Source organism: Tasmannia lanceolata, unplaced genomic scaffold (assembly GCF_043159265.1).
Source record: "Tasmannia lanceolata isolate RefF3 unplaced genomic scaffold, GAP_Taslan_0.1 ptg000016l, whole genome shotgun sequence".
Lineage (NCBI taxonomy): Eukaryota > Viridiplantae > Streptophyta > Magnoliopsida > Canellales > Winteraceae > Tasmannia > Tasmannia lanceolata.
Genome location: NW_027518693.1, coordinates 18,264,210 through 18,285,295, shown reverse-complemented (window position 1 = coordinate 18,285,295; position 21,086 = coordinate 18,264,210). Strand labels below are relative to the sequence as shown.

Below are 21,086 nucleotides of genomic sequence, written 5' to 3'. Positions count from 1 at the left end.
TACAGAGTGGGCATGATTAATCATCCAACAATACTATAGAAACACTAAGCTCCCTGTCTACACACAACAAATACACCACCATCTATCAAACACCAAATCACAGCTGCCAAACACTAGATTCAACTCTCCATCAACAGTTAGTTGGAGTCTTTTTTATCTATTTCTCAACCTAAACCACTTGTGCAGTGCATGTTTTTAGTCAATTCATTCCATCCCCTCATTTAGTTCATTATGCTCTTTATCTTCAGTTGGGGGCCTATGAAAATGCATACTGATCTCTGTATTGTCTTGGAGACTTCTATCCGACACCTTCAGCACGTGTAACCCACACAAATTGGTGAGATAAGAGATTCAAGTCACATGACTCATTTCTCGTCTCTTATATAATAAGTGAGATGATTCAAGTCACATGATTCTAAAATGAATTAGAATCAACCCCAACCCGAACCCGACCCAGTTTTAAGGTAAAAGCTCAAACCGAATTCCGAAAAGTGGACACACTCCATCCTTAAGATTAGGGGTGCAACTTGGGTCGGGTAAGGTTGAGCTTTTGGTAAAAAATGAATTGGAATTAACCAAACCCGACCCAATTTTAAGGTAAAAGATCAACCTGAATTCCGAAAAGTAGACCCCAGTTGCACCCCTACTTAAGAATAAAAAATCAACGACATATTCAAGTGCCACTTGTCTGTAGAACACCATGATATTTCAATCAATTCAACAAGATAAGGATGGAAGTCTTCCACTTCTCAAATACAAATGAAAGGAAAGTGATTTTTTCATTTTTCGTTTTCGTTTTCCCCTTCTTATATTAGCATTAGGTAATCTAGGTTTACCAACAAGGACTCAAGTCTCCTTGAATATGGTCATATCGGGCAACCATGATTTTTTTTTCATTATAAATTAATTTCTCAAAGTGGCGAGAGATGGGCAGTGCGGGTGGGAGAAGAGAGAGGGCACGAATGAGTATAGTGAGAGAGACTTGAGAGGGTCAGAATGAGTAGTGGGGTGAGAAGCGGCTAAAACACAAGGAAAAATTGATCATATTTTGGGTAGAGTTTTTTTTGTTTCAATGTTTTCAAGTCTTTTCTTACTCTCTCGGCCTCCCCTCAGTCGGTCGATCTCGTAGCCCTCTGCTTCTCCCACTCCCACTACTCCACTCTCACCACTAGAGAAACTAATTTATCATGAAAAAATTTTCATAGTTGACAGATGACCTAACTGATCCAAAAAGACATGCATGTCTTCTAAATCTCACACAATGCTGATGATGTAAAAAACACAGTAGAAAATCAGAATAACTAATATTGTCTGAACAGTATATGGTTCAAAGCATAACACAAATAACAAGTTTACCAACAAATTCAGATGGCCTCCAATCAATTCCCTGCTGATAATCTAATTCTCGTTGAGAAAATACCTCTTAGTTTGTTCTTGGTGTAGCCCACTCCACTCTGAGAATGAGATTGTCATAGCCATAGCCATTGAGCTTGTTAATAGCCCGCTCTGCATCTTCCTTGTTGACAAAATTGACAAAACCAAAGCCCCTGCTCATGCCAGTCTTCTGATCAATGGCAACATAAACACGACTCACAGCACCAAATGTTCGGAACAACTCGAGAAGATCAGGCTCACGGGTATCCTCAGAAAGATTGGTGACCCGAACCGAGTTCTCTTCATTTCTCCGTCTCATCTCAGTCCCCGTTCTCTCGGCGCCTGCTCTCATTCCGGGAGGAACATAGGTTCCCTTGCTAGTGCCAGAAGCAGGGGCAGGAGTTTCAGATGTAGGAGGTTTGTCAATGAAGCCTTCGGCTTGTGGGGCGAGATCCTTGTAAGGACATTTTGATGTCCAGTGGTCACCCTTCTTACCACAAGTCCTGCACACCATGAGAACGGCACCACCTTTTCCAAGCGCAGCAAAAGGGTCTCCTGCAACCTTTGTCTCTTCTGCTTTACTTCCTGCAGTTCAGTTGCAAACTATATTCAAATCTTCTATATCATGACATATAAGAACCTCAGCTTGATTTAGTTGAATGAAATGAAGCCTTGATCAGATCACAAAAAAAAAATGCAGTATATACCCAAGCAACAATAGCAAGAAACTGCTTGAGTCGGGATTCCACAGTAAGAAACAGTTCCACAATCATCAGATAAAGGCAACAAATTATTTTCTGAAATATTTAAATAAAAAGAAAAAACACCCCGGAAGATGTCATTGCCATCATGCAAAGCATAGTGGGCATCCCTCGCCCCAGGCAATTTCTCATTAATCAAATATAAATAATTAGTTTATTACTGAATAGAAAAAAAAATTATAGCAGTACAAAATCTAAGTAACAAGATTGTAACTATCAGTATCAACATAAGCAAGTGCAACGAATAAAATGATGAAAAATGAAACTATAGAGTTTCTTGCAAAAGCCTAACCCCAACAAGTTGAGAATAAAGCAAAATGCACTGAAGTATTTCCATGATAATAAAGTTGATAAACACATGTATTTCCACGAACACCAAGAAAGAAAGCAGAATACCTACCAAAAATTCTTTTTTTACCTGCGTTAATCACACCATTGGACAATCCAAGGAAGTAATGGACAAGATCTGTTAAATCCAAAGTGTATTCCAAGATCTGTTAAAACATTTTCTAGCAGCCTTGCACCAAGGTTTTAAATTTCGGTTTCGGTATGCACGGAAACGGAAACATTTCGGTTTCGGTGGAAATCAGGTAAAATTACGGAAACGTATGGAAACACATGCAAATGAGGAAATTTTAAGATGAAACTTTGGGAAATGCTAGAATACGCACAAATACATACTTAGAGACCATCACATAATCAAGAAAGCCATCCATAATGGCTTAATCACATCGAACACCTAGTGACATGCGTAGTCGCATGTATGGAACAATGTAAAGAAGTATAAGAAAGTACAATGCTCTATGTCAATACCACAGAGTTACAAGGTATTATTAGTCCCATGCCAATCTGACATCCCATGCGTAAAATACGGTTACTTCTATGTGAGTTCAACAATAATGCCTACCAAACATGATTCTCTACATTAATGGAATGAAATAAAATGCAAATCACAACATCTTTCCATTTTAAAGTCATTCTGACCATTCCGGTTGAATTTTGAAAATTTCAAGAGGAAATAATGACGTGGAAGTAATCATTGAGATTTCGCTTCTGTGGCGATGGAAATGGAAATGGAAACATTTCGGTCATTTCGAAGAAAGTTTGGAGAAATTTAAAACCACGCATGGCACTAACATAATTTGTAACTTTATATCAGCTGCATCCTTTGTAGTTTCTATTATTTAGGGTTTAGTATATTAAGCCATCATGTGGCACTCTTCATAATAAATGAGTAAATAGAACAAGCCTAGATATTGGGTTCTTTCTCCTTTCTTCTCCTCTATACCCCAAGTTTCTTCTCCTCTATACCGCAAATAGTTTTTAACATGGTATTATAGCATCATTCAAGTTCCCTCTCATCTCAATGGTAACCATCACATCCCTTCATGATCCACATAGAAAAAACATAAGAACCTTCCTTTACGTTGTGCATAGCTCATAAACTCTTATCACTGTTTCCTTTCATGAACGAGAAGTTACTCATCATGCTTTACGAACCATACCCACCCTCCCATTACGAAGCATATAAAACATATCCAATTTTTTGTAACCCTAAAGCACTATTTTTATCAATTCACCCTTCCAGTCATCTATTCATCTACGTAAAAGTCCCATTCCATCTTTCATCGCTTTGATCATTCACAAATCAGTTCCTAACATCCATCAATCCCTATGGGAATTTCATCTACCTTAATTCAACTGCTGTCTCTTTTCTCGTCCTTTCACAACGTGTGACCACAATTATCTCCTCCATAAAGGACAGATCCTTCCCATTGCTCTCGAGGCATTCTTAACCATCTACAGGGGCTCATAATACCTCCAGATATCTAAAGAAGAATAAGCTGACAAGAAGGAAAATGCCTCGGAGAATTATGTAAAAAATGAAACACGGCACACCAAGTATCAACTAGTCATCGGCTAGATTAGTTCCCCTCTTTCTCCAGAGGTTCTTGCACAGGTTCTCAACATTACCTCGACAAGAGAACTCTGGAAGGCACTTGAGAATTTGTACTCAAAGATGCCTGGATCTTACAGCTCAAGTATAATATTCAAAACTGCCACAAGGGTACTCAATACATGCATGGGTTTCTACTCAAGATGAAGAATCACTTCGACCATTTCGTTGACATCAAACAACCTCTAGATGAATGTGACAAACTTTATTAAACATTGACTGGTTTGGGATATGACTATAAAGTTTTCACCGCGTCTATTCTCAGGCAGAAAAGAGCTTCCAACCTTCACTAAGCTACATACCCTATTGCTACAACGGAACCCACATTTTCATCTCCTAGGTCTTCAGTGAACCCATCACCCTCATCAGGCATATTAGCGGTTCAATATTTAGCCCATCTCCTAGGTCTTCAGTGAACCCATTACCCTCATCCGGAATAGTTGCGGTTCTAAATTCAGCCGAAAGATCGCCTAAGTGCAGACATGAATGTGGTCAAGGAAGATGACAGTGGACAACCGTTTTATCCACAGGGTATCAACACCCTCAACCTGGGAGCTACCCCGCTTTCCCTACATGAGGAGGGGCTTACCAATGTCTTGCCTGCACAATCACCATCACCATCACCATCACCTTTTCCCATGTAGTTTGTGGACCCTCCTCAGAGTCTAGGATATGTCCAACCATACCGTACTACACTGCCACCCACCATCATCAGATTTGTGATCACACCAACCATTATATGCTATTACTGATATGATTCAAAGTATTAGCAGTCCATTGCAACGAGTATCACATATAATAAGAGGTGAGACATATCACTCTCACCTCCATCATAAGCTTCATGGGTGATAGATTTGATGTCATACCACATCTATCGGACGCTACGAGTAACATTTCGTTCCTAGTTCCATATTTTGGGTCTTCACGTGTTGTTCTAAAAGATGGATCTTCTCTACCCATCGCCCATATTGGCAGCATTGTCATTCCTTTTTCTTTACAGCCATGCTTGTTCTCGATATCCAGGTTATCCCTAGCTTTCAATGTCCGCTGTTATTTGTTTCTAAATTTACATCTAAATTCCCGTTTCATTTGTTTTTGCACCCTCCGGTGTGTCTGTGAAGGATCTACAGTCGAGGAAGCTCTTCACTAACAGTATTCGTCATGGCAACCTCTACTCTTTATCTAATCCATCCGCTCGAGCATCTTTGTTGACGTCATATGCTGAAGTTGCATCTGCATCATGATCATCTCCATCATTGTAATATAGAATCATCATCTTGCTCATACGAACAATAAGAGTCCTTGAAAAAATAGTGCCTCGGTCTTTTATTAAAGTTGCATATAAAAAACCTTGAACCATTGTTTGTATCATAGATGTAAGCTCAGGAAGCACTCTAATACTTTCTTTAACTCTTATAATAATATATGTACTTTTATATTTGAAGTAATTCATTCTAATGTGAGGGGTCCTACCCCACTTGCTTCTATGTCTAATTCTCACTTTTATGTGGTCTTTATTGATGATTTTATATGCCACACATAGATAGTATACTCTTCATGAAACACAAATCACATGTTTTTTAATGGTACACAAATTAGATGTTTTATCTTTATTTTTCCATCTCTAGATGGTTCATCTTTATTTTTCCATCTCTACACATTATGAACAGCACAACACTTGAATCAAACTTCTAAGAAGTAGGGGTGCAAATTGGTTTGGGTGGGGTTGAGCTTCTGCTAAAAATGAATTGGGATTAACCCGAACCCGACCCAATTTTATGGTTAAAGCTCGACCTGAATTCCTAAAAATTGAATCTGAGTCTTCAAGGACTTTTGTCGTTCTCATGATATTTTGCAACAATTCTCATGCCCACATAAAAGTTCTCAAAATGGTGTAGCCGATTTGAGAAGTTAGAACCACTCATCATCAATAGATTTCCGTAATATGTACTAGGGCAACAGACATGTGTACACTCAATGGTTGGGATACAAATTACAGACCTGTTCGCTCCTAGGGTTGAAAATGCTATATTCATATTCCAGCCAGACAGAAAAAACGATAGCACCTAAAGTAATCGCGTGTATTTTTTCAAGGTACAGTGATGAGCATTGTAAGTATCGCTGCTATTCCCTTTGCTCCAGAAAGATATTAATCTCGTGTCACTTTGCATTTGATGAAAGCTACTTTTATGATTTCCCTCTACTACGGGACACAATCTTCCTCTTCGCCTGCAAATTCTTACGCTCCCGCTCACAAGATAGGCATCTTACAGGCATATGAAAAGTATTATACTTGCCAGCACAAAATAATCCGGCATTGGCAACTCAAATGATGAGTATCAGAGAACCTACTTTGTCTTCAGAGGCTATTGTCATTGAGAAGATAAAATGATGTGAACAAAAATGACATCCTCGAGATTGTTCCTCTTACCCCTAATAGGAATGTTGATGGATGTAAATGGGTTTAAAAACTAAAACAAAAGGATGCTGGTACCATGGACAAATATAAAGTATAGCATGGACAAATATAGTATTTTTAGTGCCATTTAAAAAAACAAAAAAGAATATAATGTTCAGTAAAAAAAGATATAATCAACAAGGATAGAGTAATAGGAGACTTTGTCTTGTGAAAAGTGCCATTATGCAATTAATTATTTCCACCGGTGACATTTTGGACGGCCTCTGACACGAATGGATGTAAAAAATGCATGTATACATGGACATCAGAAGGAAGTACCAAACGGCCATAGGGTTATGACCCAACTTATACGAAGATTTGTGTGCAAACCCAAAAGGACATACATGGAGTAAAGCAAGAAGGCATGGCTATCGAATGACTAAATCATATAACTCCTTGTTTGTGAGGCGCAACCACAGAGGTGTTGCACTCATTTAAGTTTATAGTGATGACTTTATTCTAGCTGGAACTAGCAAGGACTATTACTTTTATTATGTTGATGACATCTATAACATTGGAGAGTTGGTAAAGAAACTGGGGAAAACATCAAATAGTGCTTTGCTTGCCCTTTTGGTACTAGCAAGTGCTATTATTTTTCTTTGAACAATTTTCACATGTTTATGCATCAACTTCAATTAAGAAAGTACCTGGGAGGAATTGGCAGGCCATCTTAAGACCATCACATGAGCTGCTTGCAAAGTTGTCAAGGTTAGTACTAGCAAGGCACTGAAAAGGGCTCTGAATTCATGAAGTTTCTAAAGATTCAAGATTATTATTTTTTTTCTTCAATATTATTATCCATTCCTCCAGCAGAACTTGACTACAACACATGCTCTCTTGTGCCATTATGCTCTGGACGCAGGCCCTATAGCCTTCACCAATGTTTAATGTCCCACGGATCAATCATTGGCTAGCCCAAGTCATCTGATTTTGGCCCTACAAAATCAAGAACTCACTCAACTCACTCCAGTCAGAAAGCATGCATCAGTTTGTCTCGTTCGAGCAAGGTCTTAAATATCTAAATTGGTAAGTGTATCCGCCTATGGCAAAAACAGTGCCTGCTTCATGAATCCAAAATGCTTGTGAAGTTTTACTTGTAGTTTTAGTTTTACTTAGCCAACCCCAACTAGTTTGGGAGCTGACTTTTAGTTCTAATTACATATATGCTCCCTAAACAACAAATAATTTATTTATTTTTACTGGTAGGGTCTACAATTGCCCTCTTAAACTTTACCCAAAAAGTAAAAAACAATACTAAATACCATCATAACAACCAGCCTAACAATTTCCGCAATAAGGGAGGCTCTCTAGGACTCAGTTCTGACATCAGTGTGATGTAACGATGATATACATGGCGCCCCATTTTTGGGTCTTGTGCAATAATAAGACACAAGTGAAATAATAAGAAGCAGGTTTGAGAAGAGTTCGGGAATTGATTCAAGAAGACGAGTAAATCATAAGAATTTCAAATGTTGTCCAAAAGGACCTCTCTGAGTCACATCATCCAGGAACTTGACCATATGTCCTACACTTAATCCAAGTCAACTCATAAATTCCATCTTTACCCAACTAATTTCCTTGCACGCCAGAGTCTCCTCCTTTGACCCTAGTCACCGATCGAGAGACCATCCACCTTGGAAAAGCCATGTTTTTTTCCCCACCGTGCACTTCTCCTCAAGACAACACATCTTCTCCCATCTCACCAAATCACACATGTGCTCCCACCCACCCACACACACACTACGAAAGTCCCCTCAAAACTCAAAGCCATTATAAGTTCTAACATCTATCCAATCGCTACTTGCACCTAAATCTACGAATCTCCAACACAGAGCTCTCAACTTTTCTCTGAGCATACAACATCATCACATTTCATTAAATCTCATGACTCAGCACTGCATCCCAATAATCAGATTTTTTTTTATAGCAGGGATTTAGCAGTCAAATAATAACTAATTGGGGCTCTTTGTTAGCAATTAAGTTTGGTTTACCACTCGAACATAGATATAATTAGGATATTTCCATCAATTAGAGTTAGTACTTATGAGAGAGACCGAGAGAGAGAGAGAGGCATTCTCTTCTCTTTGAGAGAATGAATTTACGACTCAGATAAGAGAATTAGGGATTAAATCCAACGCCAAGAAAGTAGAGAATTACGCGGTTTTTTCTTTATCAATTAGGGTTTTATCAGTTAGGAAAAGAAGGGTTAGGGTTTCACTTTTTTCTTTAGGAGAATAAGTTAGCCCTCAGATAAGAAATATGAAATAAATAGATCGCTATATTCAATCAATTAGGTTTCACAGCTCAGAAAAAGAGTACTAGGGCGTAAGAAAGCACAGAAATTAAATCAAAACTAAACCCAAAATAGAAAATTAGATATAAAAATAGAGATATCTAATTTTATCCATTAGGGGGCGCATCATGCTCGGTTCTTGGTTCGGTTCTCGGTTCTAGGAACCCAAACCCAGAACCGAACCATATATAATCGGTTCCTAAACATCTGAACAGGAACCGAATAATTTAAAATTGGAATCGAACCAGGTTGGACCCAAACCATGTCCACGCCTACATCTTACAATGTATCGGCAATTCCGAGGTCCTTTTCTAATCTTACGGATGGTATCTATGTTTGGGAAGGGATCCGGATTACGTTTATCGCTTCTACAAGGTCAACGGTGTGGATTGTGCACACATCTCATGTGGGATGCATGAGACCTATTCTTCTACAAGATTAACGGTGATCGTCATTGTCATTGTCACAAACTGAAACCTTCTATATTTCTCCTAACCCCTCTTTTCAAACCCTAGACGTAAAAACTCTCTCTCTCTCTCTCTCTCTCTCTCTCTCTCTCTCTCTCTCTCTCTCGATCGGAGACCATGGTGATGGAGAGTTCCCGACCAGCGGCATCCGGATCCAACAAGGTGAAGAGGACGATGGGGAGGATCTGGACTTTCTGCTCCCGCCTCGAATGGTAACCGAACCCGACGAGAACGGAGTGAAGAAAGTGATAGAGAACAAGTTCAACGAGGTTAAGATCACAACCACCACACGCACTCGAAAGCTCGCCAAGGCCCGTCTCAGCAAGCGTGCGGTGGAGCGACGTGCCTGGCCCAAGTTCGGAGATGCCGCTCATGAGGATTCAAGCAGTAGGCTCACCATGATCTCTACTGAAGAGATTCTCCTTGAGAAACCTATGCCGCTCATGAGCTGCTTGCAAAGTTGTCAAGGTAAGTACTAGCAAAGCACTGAAAAGGGCTCTGAATTCATGAAGTTTCTAAAGATTCAAGATTATTTTCTTTTTTCTTCAATATTATTATCCATTCCTCCATCAGAACTTGAATACAACACATGCTCTCTTGTGCCATATGCTCTGGATGCAGGCCCTATAGCCTTCACTAATGTTTAATGTCTCACGGATCAATCATTGGCTAGCCCAAGTCATCTGATTTTGGCCCTACAAAATCAAGAACTCACTCAACTCACTCCAGTCAGAAAGCATGCATCAGTTTGTCTCGTTCGAGCAAGGTCTTAAATATCTAAAATTGGTATGTGTATCCGCCTATGGCAAAAACAGTGCCTGCTTCATGAATCCAATATGCTTGTGAAGTTTTACTTGTAGTTTTAGTTTTACTTAGCCAACCCCAACTAGTTTGGGACAAAGGCTTTGTTGAGTTGAGCTGACTTTTAGTTCTACTAACATATATGCTCCCTAAACAACAAATAATTTATTTATTTTTACTGGTAGGGTCTACAATTGCCCTCTTAAACTTTACCCAAAAAGTAAAAAACAATACTAAATACCATCATAACAACCAGCCTAACAATTTCCGCAATAAGGGGGGCTCTCTGGGACTCAGTTCTGACATCAGTGTAATGTAACGATGATATACATGGCGCCCCATTTTTGGGTCTTGTGCAATAATAAGACACAAGTGAAATAATAAGAAGCAGATTTGAGAAGAGTTAGGGAATTGATTCAAGAAGACGAGTAAATCATAAGAATTTCAAATGTTGTCCAAAAAGACCTCTCTGAGTCACATCATCCAGGAACTTGACCATATGTCCTACACTAAACCCAAGTCAACTCATAAATTCCACCTTCACCCAACTAATTTCCTTGCACGCCAGAGTCTCCTCCTTTTACCCTAGTCACCGATAGAGAAACCCCTCAGATAAGAAATATGAAATAAATAGATCTCTATATTCAATCAGTTAGGTTTCACAGCTCAAAAAAAGAGTACTAGGGCGTAAGAAAGCACATAAATTAAATCAAAACTAAACCCAAAATAGAAAATTAGAGATAGAGAGAGAGAGAGAGAGAGCAAACCGGGAGCCCTAGGTTTCTCAAGGAGAATCTCTTCAGTATAGATCATGGTGAGCCTACTGCTTGAATCCTCATGAGCGGCATATCCGAACTTGGGCCAGGCACGGCGCTCCACCGCACGCTTGCTGAGACGGGCCTTGGCGAGCTTTCGAGTGCGTGTGGTGGTTGTGATCTTAACCTTGTTTCCGTCCTCGTTGAACTCGTACTCTATCACTTTCTTCACTCCGTTCTCGTCGGGTTCGATTACCATCCGAGGCGGGAGCAGAAAGTCCAGATCCTCCCCATCGTCCTCTTCCAATTCTCCCCATCGGACCTTGTTGGATGCGGATGCCGCTGGTCGGGAACTCTCCATCACCATGGTCTCCGATCGAGAGAGAGAGAGAGAGAGAGAGAGAGAGAGAGAGAGAGAGAGATTTTACGTCTAGGGTTTGAAAAGAGGGGTTAGGAGAAGAATAGAAGGTTTCAGTTTGTGAGAATGACAATGACGATCACCGTTAATCTTGTAGAAGAATATAAGGTATCACGCATCCCACATGAGATGTGTGCACAATCCACACCATTGATCTTGTAGAAGCGATAAACGTAATCTGGATCCCTTCCCAAACATAGATACCATCCGTAAGATTAGAAAAGGACCTCGGAATTGCAGATACATTGTAAGATGTAGTGGTGGACATGGTTCGGGTCCAACCCGGTTCAATTCCAATTTTAAATTATTCGGTTTCTGTTCAGATGTTTAGGAACCGATTATATATGGTTCAGTTCTGGGTTTGGGTTCGTAGAACTGAGAACCGAACCAAGAACCGAGCATGATCCCCCCTCTAATGGATAAAATCACCCCCCCACACCCCCCCCCCCCCCCCCCCATAACGGTTTGGGTTCGTAGAACTGAGAACCGAACAAAGAACCGAGCATGATGTCCCCCCTAATGGATAAAATCACCCCCCCCCCCCCCCTCATAACGGTTCCCCTCCTTTCTTCTCCTCTATACCCCAAATAGTTTTTAACATGGTATTAGAGCATCATTCAAGTTCCCTCTCATCTCAACGGAACTCACATTTTCATCTCCTAGGTCTTCAATGAACCCATCCCCCTCATCAGGCATATTAGCGGCTTTATATTCAGCCCATCTCCTAGGTCTTCAGTGAACCCATTACCCTCATCCGGAATAGTTGCGGTTCTAAATTCAGCCGAAAGATCGCCTAAGTGCAGACATGAATGTGGTCAAGGAAGATGACAGTGGACAACCGTTTTATCCACAGGGTATCACCGCCCTCAACCTGGGAGCTACGCCGCTTTCCCTACATGAGGAGGGGCTTACCAATGTCTTGCCTGCACAATCACCATCACCATCACCTTTTCCCATGTAGTTTATGGACGCTCCTCAGAGTCTAGGATATGTCCAACCATACCGTACTACACTGCCACCCACCATTATCAGATTTGTGATCACACCAACCATTATATGCTATTACTCATATGATTCAAAGTATTAGCAGTCCATTGCAACGAGTATCACATATAATAAGAGGTGAGACATATCACTCTCACCTCCATCATAAGCTTCATGGGTGATAGATTTGATGTCATACCACATCTATCGGACGCTACGAGTAACATTTCGTTCCTAGTTCCATATTTTGGGTCTTCACGTGTTGTTCTAAAAGATGGATCTTCTCTACCCATCGCCCATATTGGCAGCATTGTCATTCCTTTTTCTTTACAGCCATGCTTGTTCTCGATATCCAGGTTATCCCTAGCTTTCAAAGTCCGCTGTTATTTGTTTCTAAATTTACATCTAAATTCCCGTTTCATTTGTTTTTGCACCCTCCGGTGTGTCTGTGAAGGATCTACAGTCGAGGAAGCTCTTCACTAACAGTATTCGTCATGGCAACCTCTACTCTTTATCTAATCCATCCGCTCGAGCATCTTTGTTGACGTCATATGCTGAAGTTGCATCTGCATCATGATCATCTCCATCATTGTAATATAGAATCATCATCTTGCTCATACGAACAATAAGAGTCCTCGAAAAAATAGTGCCTCGGTCTTTTATTAAAGTTGCATATAAAAAACCTTAAACCATTGTTTGTATCATAGATGTAAGCTCCGGAATCACTCTAAATCTTTGTTTAACTCTTACAATAATATATGTACTTTTATATTTGAAGTAATTCATTCTAATGTGAGGGGTCCTACCCCACTTGCTTCTATGTCTAATTCTCACTTTTATGTGGTCTTCATTGATGATTTTATATGCCACACATAGATAGTATATTCTTCATGAAACACAAATCACATGTTTTTTAATGGTACACAAATTAGATGTTTTATCTTTATTTTTCCATCTCTAGATGGTTCATCTTTATTTTTCCATCTCGACACATTATGAACAGCACAACACTTGAATCAAACTTCTAAGAAGTAGGGGTGCAAATTGGTTTGGGTGGGGTTGAGCTTCTGCTAAAAATGAATTGGGATTAACCCAAACCCGACCCAATTTTATGGTTAAAGCTCGACCTGAATTCCTAAAAATTGAATCTGAGTCTTCAAGGACTTTTGTCGTTCTCATGATATTTTGCAACAATTCTCATGCCCACATAAAAGTTCTCAAAATGGTGTAGCCGATTTGAGAAGTTAGAACCACTCATCATCAATAGATTTCCGTAATATGTACTAGGGCAACAGACATGTGTACACTCAATGGTTGGGATACAAATTACAGACCTGTTCGCTCCTAGGGTTGAAAATGCTATATTCATATTCCGGCCAGACAGAAAAAAGGATAGCACCTAAAGTAATCGCGTGTATTTTTTCAAGGTACAGTGATGAGCATTGTAAGTATCCCTGCTATTCGCTTTGCTCCAGAAAGATATTAATCTCGTGTCACTTTGCATTTGATGAAAGCTACTTTTATGATTTCCCTCTACTACGGGACACAATCTTCCTCTTCGCCTGCAAATTCTTACGCTCCCGCTCACTAGATAGGCATCTTACAGGCATATGAAAAGTATTATACTTGCCAGCACAAAATAATCCGGCATTGGCAACTCAAATGATGAGTATCAGAGAACCTACTTTGTCTTCAGAGGCTATTGTCATTGAGAAGATAAAATGATGTGAACAAAAATGACATCCTCGAGATTGTTCCTCTTACCCCTAATAGGAATGTTGATGGATGTAAATGGGTTTAAAAACTAAAACAAAAGGATATTGGTACCATGGACAAATATAGTATTTTTAGTGCCATTTAAAAAAAGATATAATCAACAAGGATAGAGTAATAGGAGACTTTGTCTTGTGAAAAGTGCCATTATGCAATTAATTATTTCCACCGGTGACATTTTGGACGGCCTCTGACACGAATGGATGTAAAAAATGCATGTATACATGGACATCAGAAGGAAGTACCAAACGGCCATAGGGTTATGACCCAACTTATACGAAGATTTGTGTGCAAACCCAAAAGGACATATATGGAGTAAAGCAAGAAGGCATGGCTATCGAATGACTAAATCATATAACTCCTTGTTTGTGAGGCGCAACCACAGAGGTGTTGCACTCATTTAAGTTTATAGTGATGACTTTATTCTAGCTGGAACTAGCAAGGACTATTACTTTTATTATGTTGATGACATCTATAACATTGGAGAGTTGGTAAAGAAACTGGGGAAAACATCAAATAGTGCTTTGCTTGCCCTTTTGGTACTAGCAAGTGCTATTATTTTTCTTTGAACAATTTTCACATGTTTATGCATCAACTTCAATTAAGAAAGAACCTGGGAGGAATTGGCAGGCCATCTTAAGACCATCACATGAGCTGCTTGCAAAGTTGTCAAGGTTAGTACTAGCAAGGCACTGAAAAGGGCTCTGAATTCATGAAGTTTCTAAAGATTCAAGATTATTTTCTTTTTTCTTCAATATTATTATCCATTCCTCCAGCAGAACTTAACTACAACACATGCTCTCTTGTGCCATATGCTCTGGACGCAGGCCCTATAGCCTTCACCAATGTTTAATGTCCCACGGATCAATCATTGGCTAGCCCAAGTCATCTGATTTTGGCCCTACAAAATCAAGAACTCACTCAACTCACTCCAGTCAGAAAGCATGCATCAGTTTGTCTTGTTCGAGCAAGGTCTTAAATATCTAAATTGGTAAGTGTATCCGCCTATGGCAAAAACAGTGCCTGCTTCATGAATCCAAAATGCTTGTGAAGTTTTACTTGTAGTTTTAGTTTTACTTAGCCAACCCCAACTAGTTTGGGACAAAGGCTTTGTTGAGTTGAGCTGACTTTTAGTTCTACTTACATATATGCTCCCTAAACAACAAATAATTTATTTATTTTTACTGGTAGGGTCTACAATTGCCCTCTTAAACTTTACCCAAAAAGTAAAAAACAATACTAAATACCATCATAAATACCAGCCTAACAATTTCCGCAATAAGGGGGGCTCTCTAGGACTCAGTTCTGACATCAGTGTGATGTAACGATGATATACATGGCGCCCCATTTTTGGGTCTTGTGGAATAATAAGACACAAGGGAAATAATAAGAAGCAGGTTTGAGAAGAGTTCGGGAATTGATTCAAGAAGACGAGTAAATCATAAGAATTTCAAATGTTGTCCAAAAGGACCTCTCTGAGTCACATCATCCAGGAACTTGACCATATGCCCTACACTTAATCCAAGTCAACTCATAAATTCCACCTTCACCCAACTAATTTCCTTGCACGCCAGAGTCTCCTCCTTTTACCGTAGTCACCGATCGAGAAACCATCCACCTTGGAAAAGCCATGTTTTTATTCCCCACCGTGCACTTCTCCTCAAGACAGCACATCTTCTCCCATCTCACCAAATCACACATGTGCTCCCACCCACGCACACACACACTACGAAAGTCCCCTCAAAACTCAAAGCCATTATAAGTTCTAACATCTATCCAATTGCTACTTGCACCTAAATCTACGAATCTCCAACACAGAGCTCTCAACCTTTCTCTGAGCATACAACATCATCACATTTCATTAAATCTCATGACTCAACACTGCATCCCAATACTCAGATTTTTTTTTTATAGCAGGGATTTAGCAGTCAAATAATAACTAATTGGGGCTCTTTGTTAGCAATTAAGTTTGGTTTACCACTCGAACATAGATATAATTAGGATAATTCCATCAATTAGAGTTAGTACTTATGACAGAGAGAGAGAGAGAGGCATTCTCTTCTCTTTGAGAGAATGAATTTACGACTCAGATAAGAGATTAGGGATTAAATTCAACGCCAAGAAAGTAGAGAATTACACGGTTTTTTCTTTATCAATTAGGGTTTTATCAGTTAGGAAAAGAAGGGTTAGGGTTTCACTTTTTTCTTTAGGAGAATAAGTTACCCCTCAGATAAGAAATAGGAAATAAATAGATCACTATATCCAATCAGTTAGGTTTCACAGCTCAGAAAAAGAGTACTAGGTACTAGGGCGTAAGAAAGCACAGAAATTAAATCAAAACTAAACCCAAAATAGAAAATTAGAGATAGAGAGAGAGAGAGCAAACCGGGAGCCCTAGGTTTCTCAAGGAGAATCTCTTCAGTAGAGATCATGGTGAGCCTACTGCTTGAATCCTCATGAGCAGCATCTCCGAACTTGGGCCAGGCACGGCGCTCCACCGCACGCTTGCTGAGACGGGCCTTGGCGAGCTTTCGAGTGCGTGTGGTGGTTGTGATCTTAACCTTGTTTCCGTCCTCGTTGAACTTGTACTCTATCACTTTCTTCACTCCGTTCTCGTCGGGTCCGATTACCCTCCGAGGCGGGAGCAGAAAGTCCAGATCCTCCCCATCGTCCTCTTCCAATTCTCCCCATCGGACCTTGTTGGATGCGGATGCCGCTGGTCGGGAACTCTCCATCACCATGGTATCCGATCGACAGCGAGAGAGACAGAGAAAGTTTTTACGTCTAGGTGTGGACCCCGATCCCGAGGACGGTGGGCGAGGTGAATATGGGTTACGGTGGCTGATGGTGGTGGTTTTGAGTGGAATGAAGGTTAGGTCGAGCGGCAATGGAGGGCAAAGACCGGCCGGAGGAGGAGTGGCCGGAGGTTTTGAAAAAGTGTTCCACAGATGTGGGTCTTGAAAGGGGTTTTGGGTAGAGACGGGTTCGGATGGGGGTGGAGAGGGGTTTGGAGGTGGAAAATAGAGGGGATAGAATGGGGGAGATGGTGGCCCGGATTCCGGTGGGCGGCTCGAGAGGGGGTCGGAGGTAGGAAGTTGCAGAGATGGGGTGGAAGTGGTGGTTGAAATGGAATGAATTGTGGCTTGGTCGGATTGAGGTTTAAAGGGGTAAAAAAAAATGGGCGAAAATGGAGGAGAGGATGGTGGTGGATGAGATCTGGTGAGGGAAGACGAAGAAATGAAATGGGTTTAATAAAGATGGGGATTCTATGGAGGAAATAGGGACGGTGGCTGAGAAGGGGGGGAAGAAAATCCACAGAGGGTTTGAGAATGGTGGTGGTCCGGCCGGAATTAATGGAGACCTTGGTCGGTCGGATCGAGGGTTAAAGGGGTTCGCCGGATTTTGTGGAAAATGGTGGTCGGAGAAGATGAAGATGGTCGGATTTGCAGAGGTTGTGGTGGGTGGGTTTGGAGAAGATGAAGAGGTGTGGATGGGGGTTTGGATGGCTAACAGTGGCTGATGAGAGGGTGCCGGAGAAAGGAAGAATGGCCGGCGGCTCTTCTCCCTCGTTCTCCTTCTCTCTGTTTTCGGTGTTTCTTCTTCTTCTTTTTTCTTCTTTTTTTTTCTTTTTTTTTGCAAAAAATGAACCTCCCTACTTTGAGAAGCCCTAGCCGAGCCTTATATTCAAAGGAGAGGTGATATATTCCACCCCCTTTTCTGCCCTGGAACAGCCCCTCCTTAATATATTTGACTACTCTTTTTAACCTATAAAAGGTCCAGGTAGAAAACAAGACGGAAATTTTCTTCTCTTCAGATGATCTTAACCCTCTAATTCGATCCAAAGGCCAATAAAGATTGCTTACACCTTAATTAATATTAGAATTACAACATCACCCTTCTAAACATGGAAAATCACCTTTTCACTCAACAAAATCTCTTACCTTTTATAGAAAAATGAGGGTGATATCTACACAACGAAGCCTTGATAATTCATACCTTAACACAATCCAGTTTTGATTATTGCACAAACTTCGCCTGTCTTACTTTACATTTTTCGCCTGATTGCCATGAAATTTTGCAGGGGTATCCCTGAGAACACTAGCAATCTCCTGAGGGGAATTTGTACCCACAAATGCGCACAACAAGATGCCCAAAACTCGAGCCTTCTTCTCATTTTGGGCCCAGTCCTTCAGGAATTTTTGAGATTAATTTTGGGATATTTTGGGACTCGGAATTTGGGAATTTTATTCGATTTTTCAAGTTCTTATTTGATTTTGGGGACTTTATGGTCCGGTCAAAATGGGGTGTCTACAGATGCCTCTCTTTGGCAGAGTGTGCTTGTCGCGCGAAAGCCAAAGCCGAATAGACAACACATTTTGACTGGCCCAAGGCTTCAAATAAAAGGGATGTAAGGGGCGAATAAGATGGACTGACGAGACAGATTCTCATCGGATCAATCAAGAAAGAAATGATAAGATGAATTGACGAGACGGATTCTCGTAAAGAAAACTGAGATGCTGAAATATTGAGACAGACTCTCAACGGATGGTGAGACAGACTCTCAGGGAGATAGTGAGACAGACTCTCAACTGAAGGACGAGACAAACTCTCGATGGGATAATGAGACAGACTCTCAAAAGACATTTTTGTGAGACAGTATCTCATAGGTTGCACAATGGAATGATTAGACGGCCTCTAATTAAGCCACTCAGGGTTTTAGAAGATTACAGAGCGGAATAATTAGACCATCATCATGAGCAAACAATTCCAGGATCTGAGAAGACGGCTTCTTAACAGATCAACAAAGGGGGATGACTTAGACCATCATCATGATCAAGCAATTTCAGGATCTGAGAAGACGGCTTCTTAACAGATCAACAAAGCGAAATAACTAGACCATCATCATAATCGAGCAATTCCAGGATCTGAGAAGACGGCTTCTGAACAGATCAACAAAGCGGAATGACTAGACCATCCTCATAATCAAGCCATTCGAGGATCTGAGAAAACGGCCTCTTGACAGATCAACAAGGCGGTATTTGGAACATAATGATTTGGCTTATTCACCAGAAGGACTTTCTAGGTGGGCTTGGGTTCAAATGGGTTGGATATTTCTTTTTGGATTTCAAAGTTTCAACCGAACCTGGATTGGCTAGGTTGCCTAAGTACTCCAACAATGAAGGATCAGGTTCACGTAGTTTGCTGGGATTTGGAACATAATGATTTGGCTTTAAGCTCAAAGGTTGAAAGGGAATAATTTGACTTTTATTCTAATGGTTGACCGAACCTGAATTGATCAGGTCGCCTACGTACCCTGTAGAAAGGGATCAGGTCAGACGTAATTCGGAACGAAATGCCACTGGTTTGTGGGGGTTTGAAAAGAATGTTTGATTTTGTTGAGGCTCGAAGGTGCTTGTAAAAAGATTTTTCAAACTTGGGATTTTTGGCGTTTAAGGCTCAGGCGTCCAAGGATGGCCTTCTGATGTTTTGGCATACAAGCTTCTTGAATAGTTAGGTTCAATGACTTTGAACTTTTTCTCTTTCTATTCTTTTTTTTGAGGAGTCTCGCGACATTTCCTGGCAAGACTTCACCTGCACTGTGCAAGCTAAACTGATTGAATTCCCACTTTGTCTTTGGGATCTTGCACTAATATTCGGGATTCTACGACTCTGGGTCTTCTCTGAATGCTGAAGATGATTTTGAAAATTTCAATCTATTTATCGACTCCGCTTCCTGCGATTCTGACGTTCTTTAGGAGTTGATGTGGGGCATGTTCCCTTCTCCTTTCTTCTCTGGATTCTATCTTTTTTTTTCTTTGTTCATTCTTCTTCTTTTTTTACTTGAAATGCGGGAATGCCCCGACTCTTTGATTACTTTAACTTGAAATTCCATCGGAATGTATAGCCCGAGTATTCTTTTTTGGGGTTCATGTTCTATGCTCATGACTTTGTTGTCCGAAAGTCTTCTCTCAATTTTTCATTAACTTCACTTGATGTCTGGTATTCTTCGTTTGAAATTTTTGCTTTTTCGACCTGATGTCTGAAGCTGAGGGTGACTTACGTTGAACAGTGCCAAGGCACGCTTCCGGTTTATCCTCATAGGACCAAGCAACACTTCTTTAAACCCTCTAAATAGGTTTATTGATTCTTTGCGCTCTTCGGGAGATAAAATTTTGTCAATCCTTATTTCCCGAGTTTCGGATTTCGATATCACTATCCACGGTATCGATTTCATCTTCAAGTGGCTTTGCTCGACACTCTTCCTCTCGTTTGATCATCTGTCAAATCTCGAGGAGAATTTCATCGGCATCCTCGTCCGAGGAGGGTGTCTTAACCTGTTTATTAACAATAGATCCCAGAGGGAACATATAAAAGAATATTGACAACACTGGCATAGATGTTCATTGCATTGAATGTTTGAAGTACATACAATGATTTTTGACGCGCCACGATAGGCTCTCCATCAAATTCAACAAAAGACTGGACATTGGCTCACAATGAGAGAGACCAATAAACACAACATACTTAGAATTGATATTGACCTGGTTAGACTTACCAACTTTGACAGGAGGGTTGGTATACACACTTCAAAGCAAATTTCAAAGATGAGACCCTTCATCGAAGGCAACGGATTGGCGCTGAAAGTTCAAGGGCAACGTGCCTTCCTTAATGATGATAATGATTGGAGAGATCGACCCTGGAGTTAGAATCTCAGAAGGGGCAATCCTATAACGTCCTATCAACTTGGCTCAAACTGATCCATCGGCATTGGTGGGATTTTCTTTGGCGTGGTGATATCTCCTGAAGTTCAAGCTCTGACCTATTCCCTTTTCCCTTTGCAATCAATCTACTTCACAGCCCCAGGGTGGTACAGGTAAACGTGGTAAGATATATGAAGGGTTGAATGGGTGAAATGGTTCCCTTGGTGGGTGAAAGAGGTGCAACACGGTTAGGTGCGGGTTCTCGGAAGCATTTGAGTTCAAGAAGAATGAGGGGATCTCTGTCTATCAGATCATGGATATCATCATCATCTCTCTCATTTCTG

General features: G+C 40.6%; 1 protein-coding gene across 2 annotated transcripts; it reads right to left on the bottom strand.

The window, feature by feature from the left end:
- Window positions 1-1,285: 1,285 nt before the first annotated feature.
- LOC143847790 (uncharacterized) lies at window positions 1,286-17,706 on the bottom strand. Of its 2 annotated transcripts, none has more exons than XM_077356558.1 (2): window positions 16,428-17,706; window positions 1,286-1,959 (listed from the first exon to the last, which is right to left on the bottom strand). In XM_077356558.1, the coding sequence occupies exons 1-2, from the start codon at window positions 16,780-16,782 to the stop codon at window positions 1,424-1,426; spliced, it is 891 nt and encodes a 296-aa protein (XP_077212673.1). In that variant the 5' UTR covers window positions 16,783-17,706; the 3' UTR covers window positions 1,286-1,423. The 2 variants fall into 2 exon arrangements, with proteins under 2 accessions (XP_077212673.1, XP_077212672.1); XM_077356557.1 differs by lacking the exon at window positions 16,428-17,706 and adding an exon at window positions 10,879-11,287.
- Between the last annotated feature and the right edge of the window lie 3,380 nt (window positions 17,707-21,086).

What these genes read in the sequence shown, in the direction of transcription:
- LOC143847790 (XM_077356558.1), bottom strand. Translation starts at nt 16,782, where the DNA reads ATGGTGATGGAGAGTTCCCGACCAGCGGCATCCGCATCCAACAAGGTC. An exon ending in TGAGAAACCTAGGGCTCCCG is followed by an intron (nt 1,960 to 16,427) that starts GTTTGCTCTCTC and finishes ACTGAACTGCAG; the next exon opens with GAAGTAAAGCAGAAGAGACA.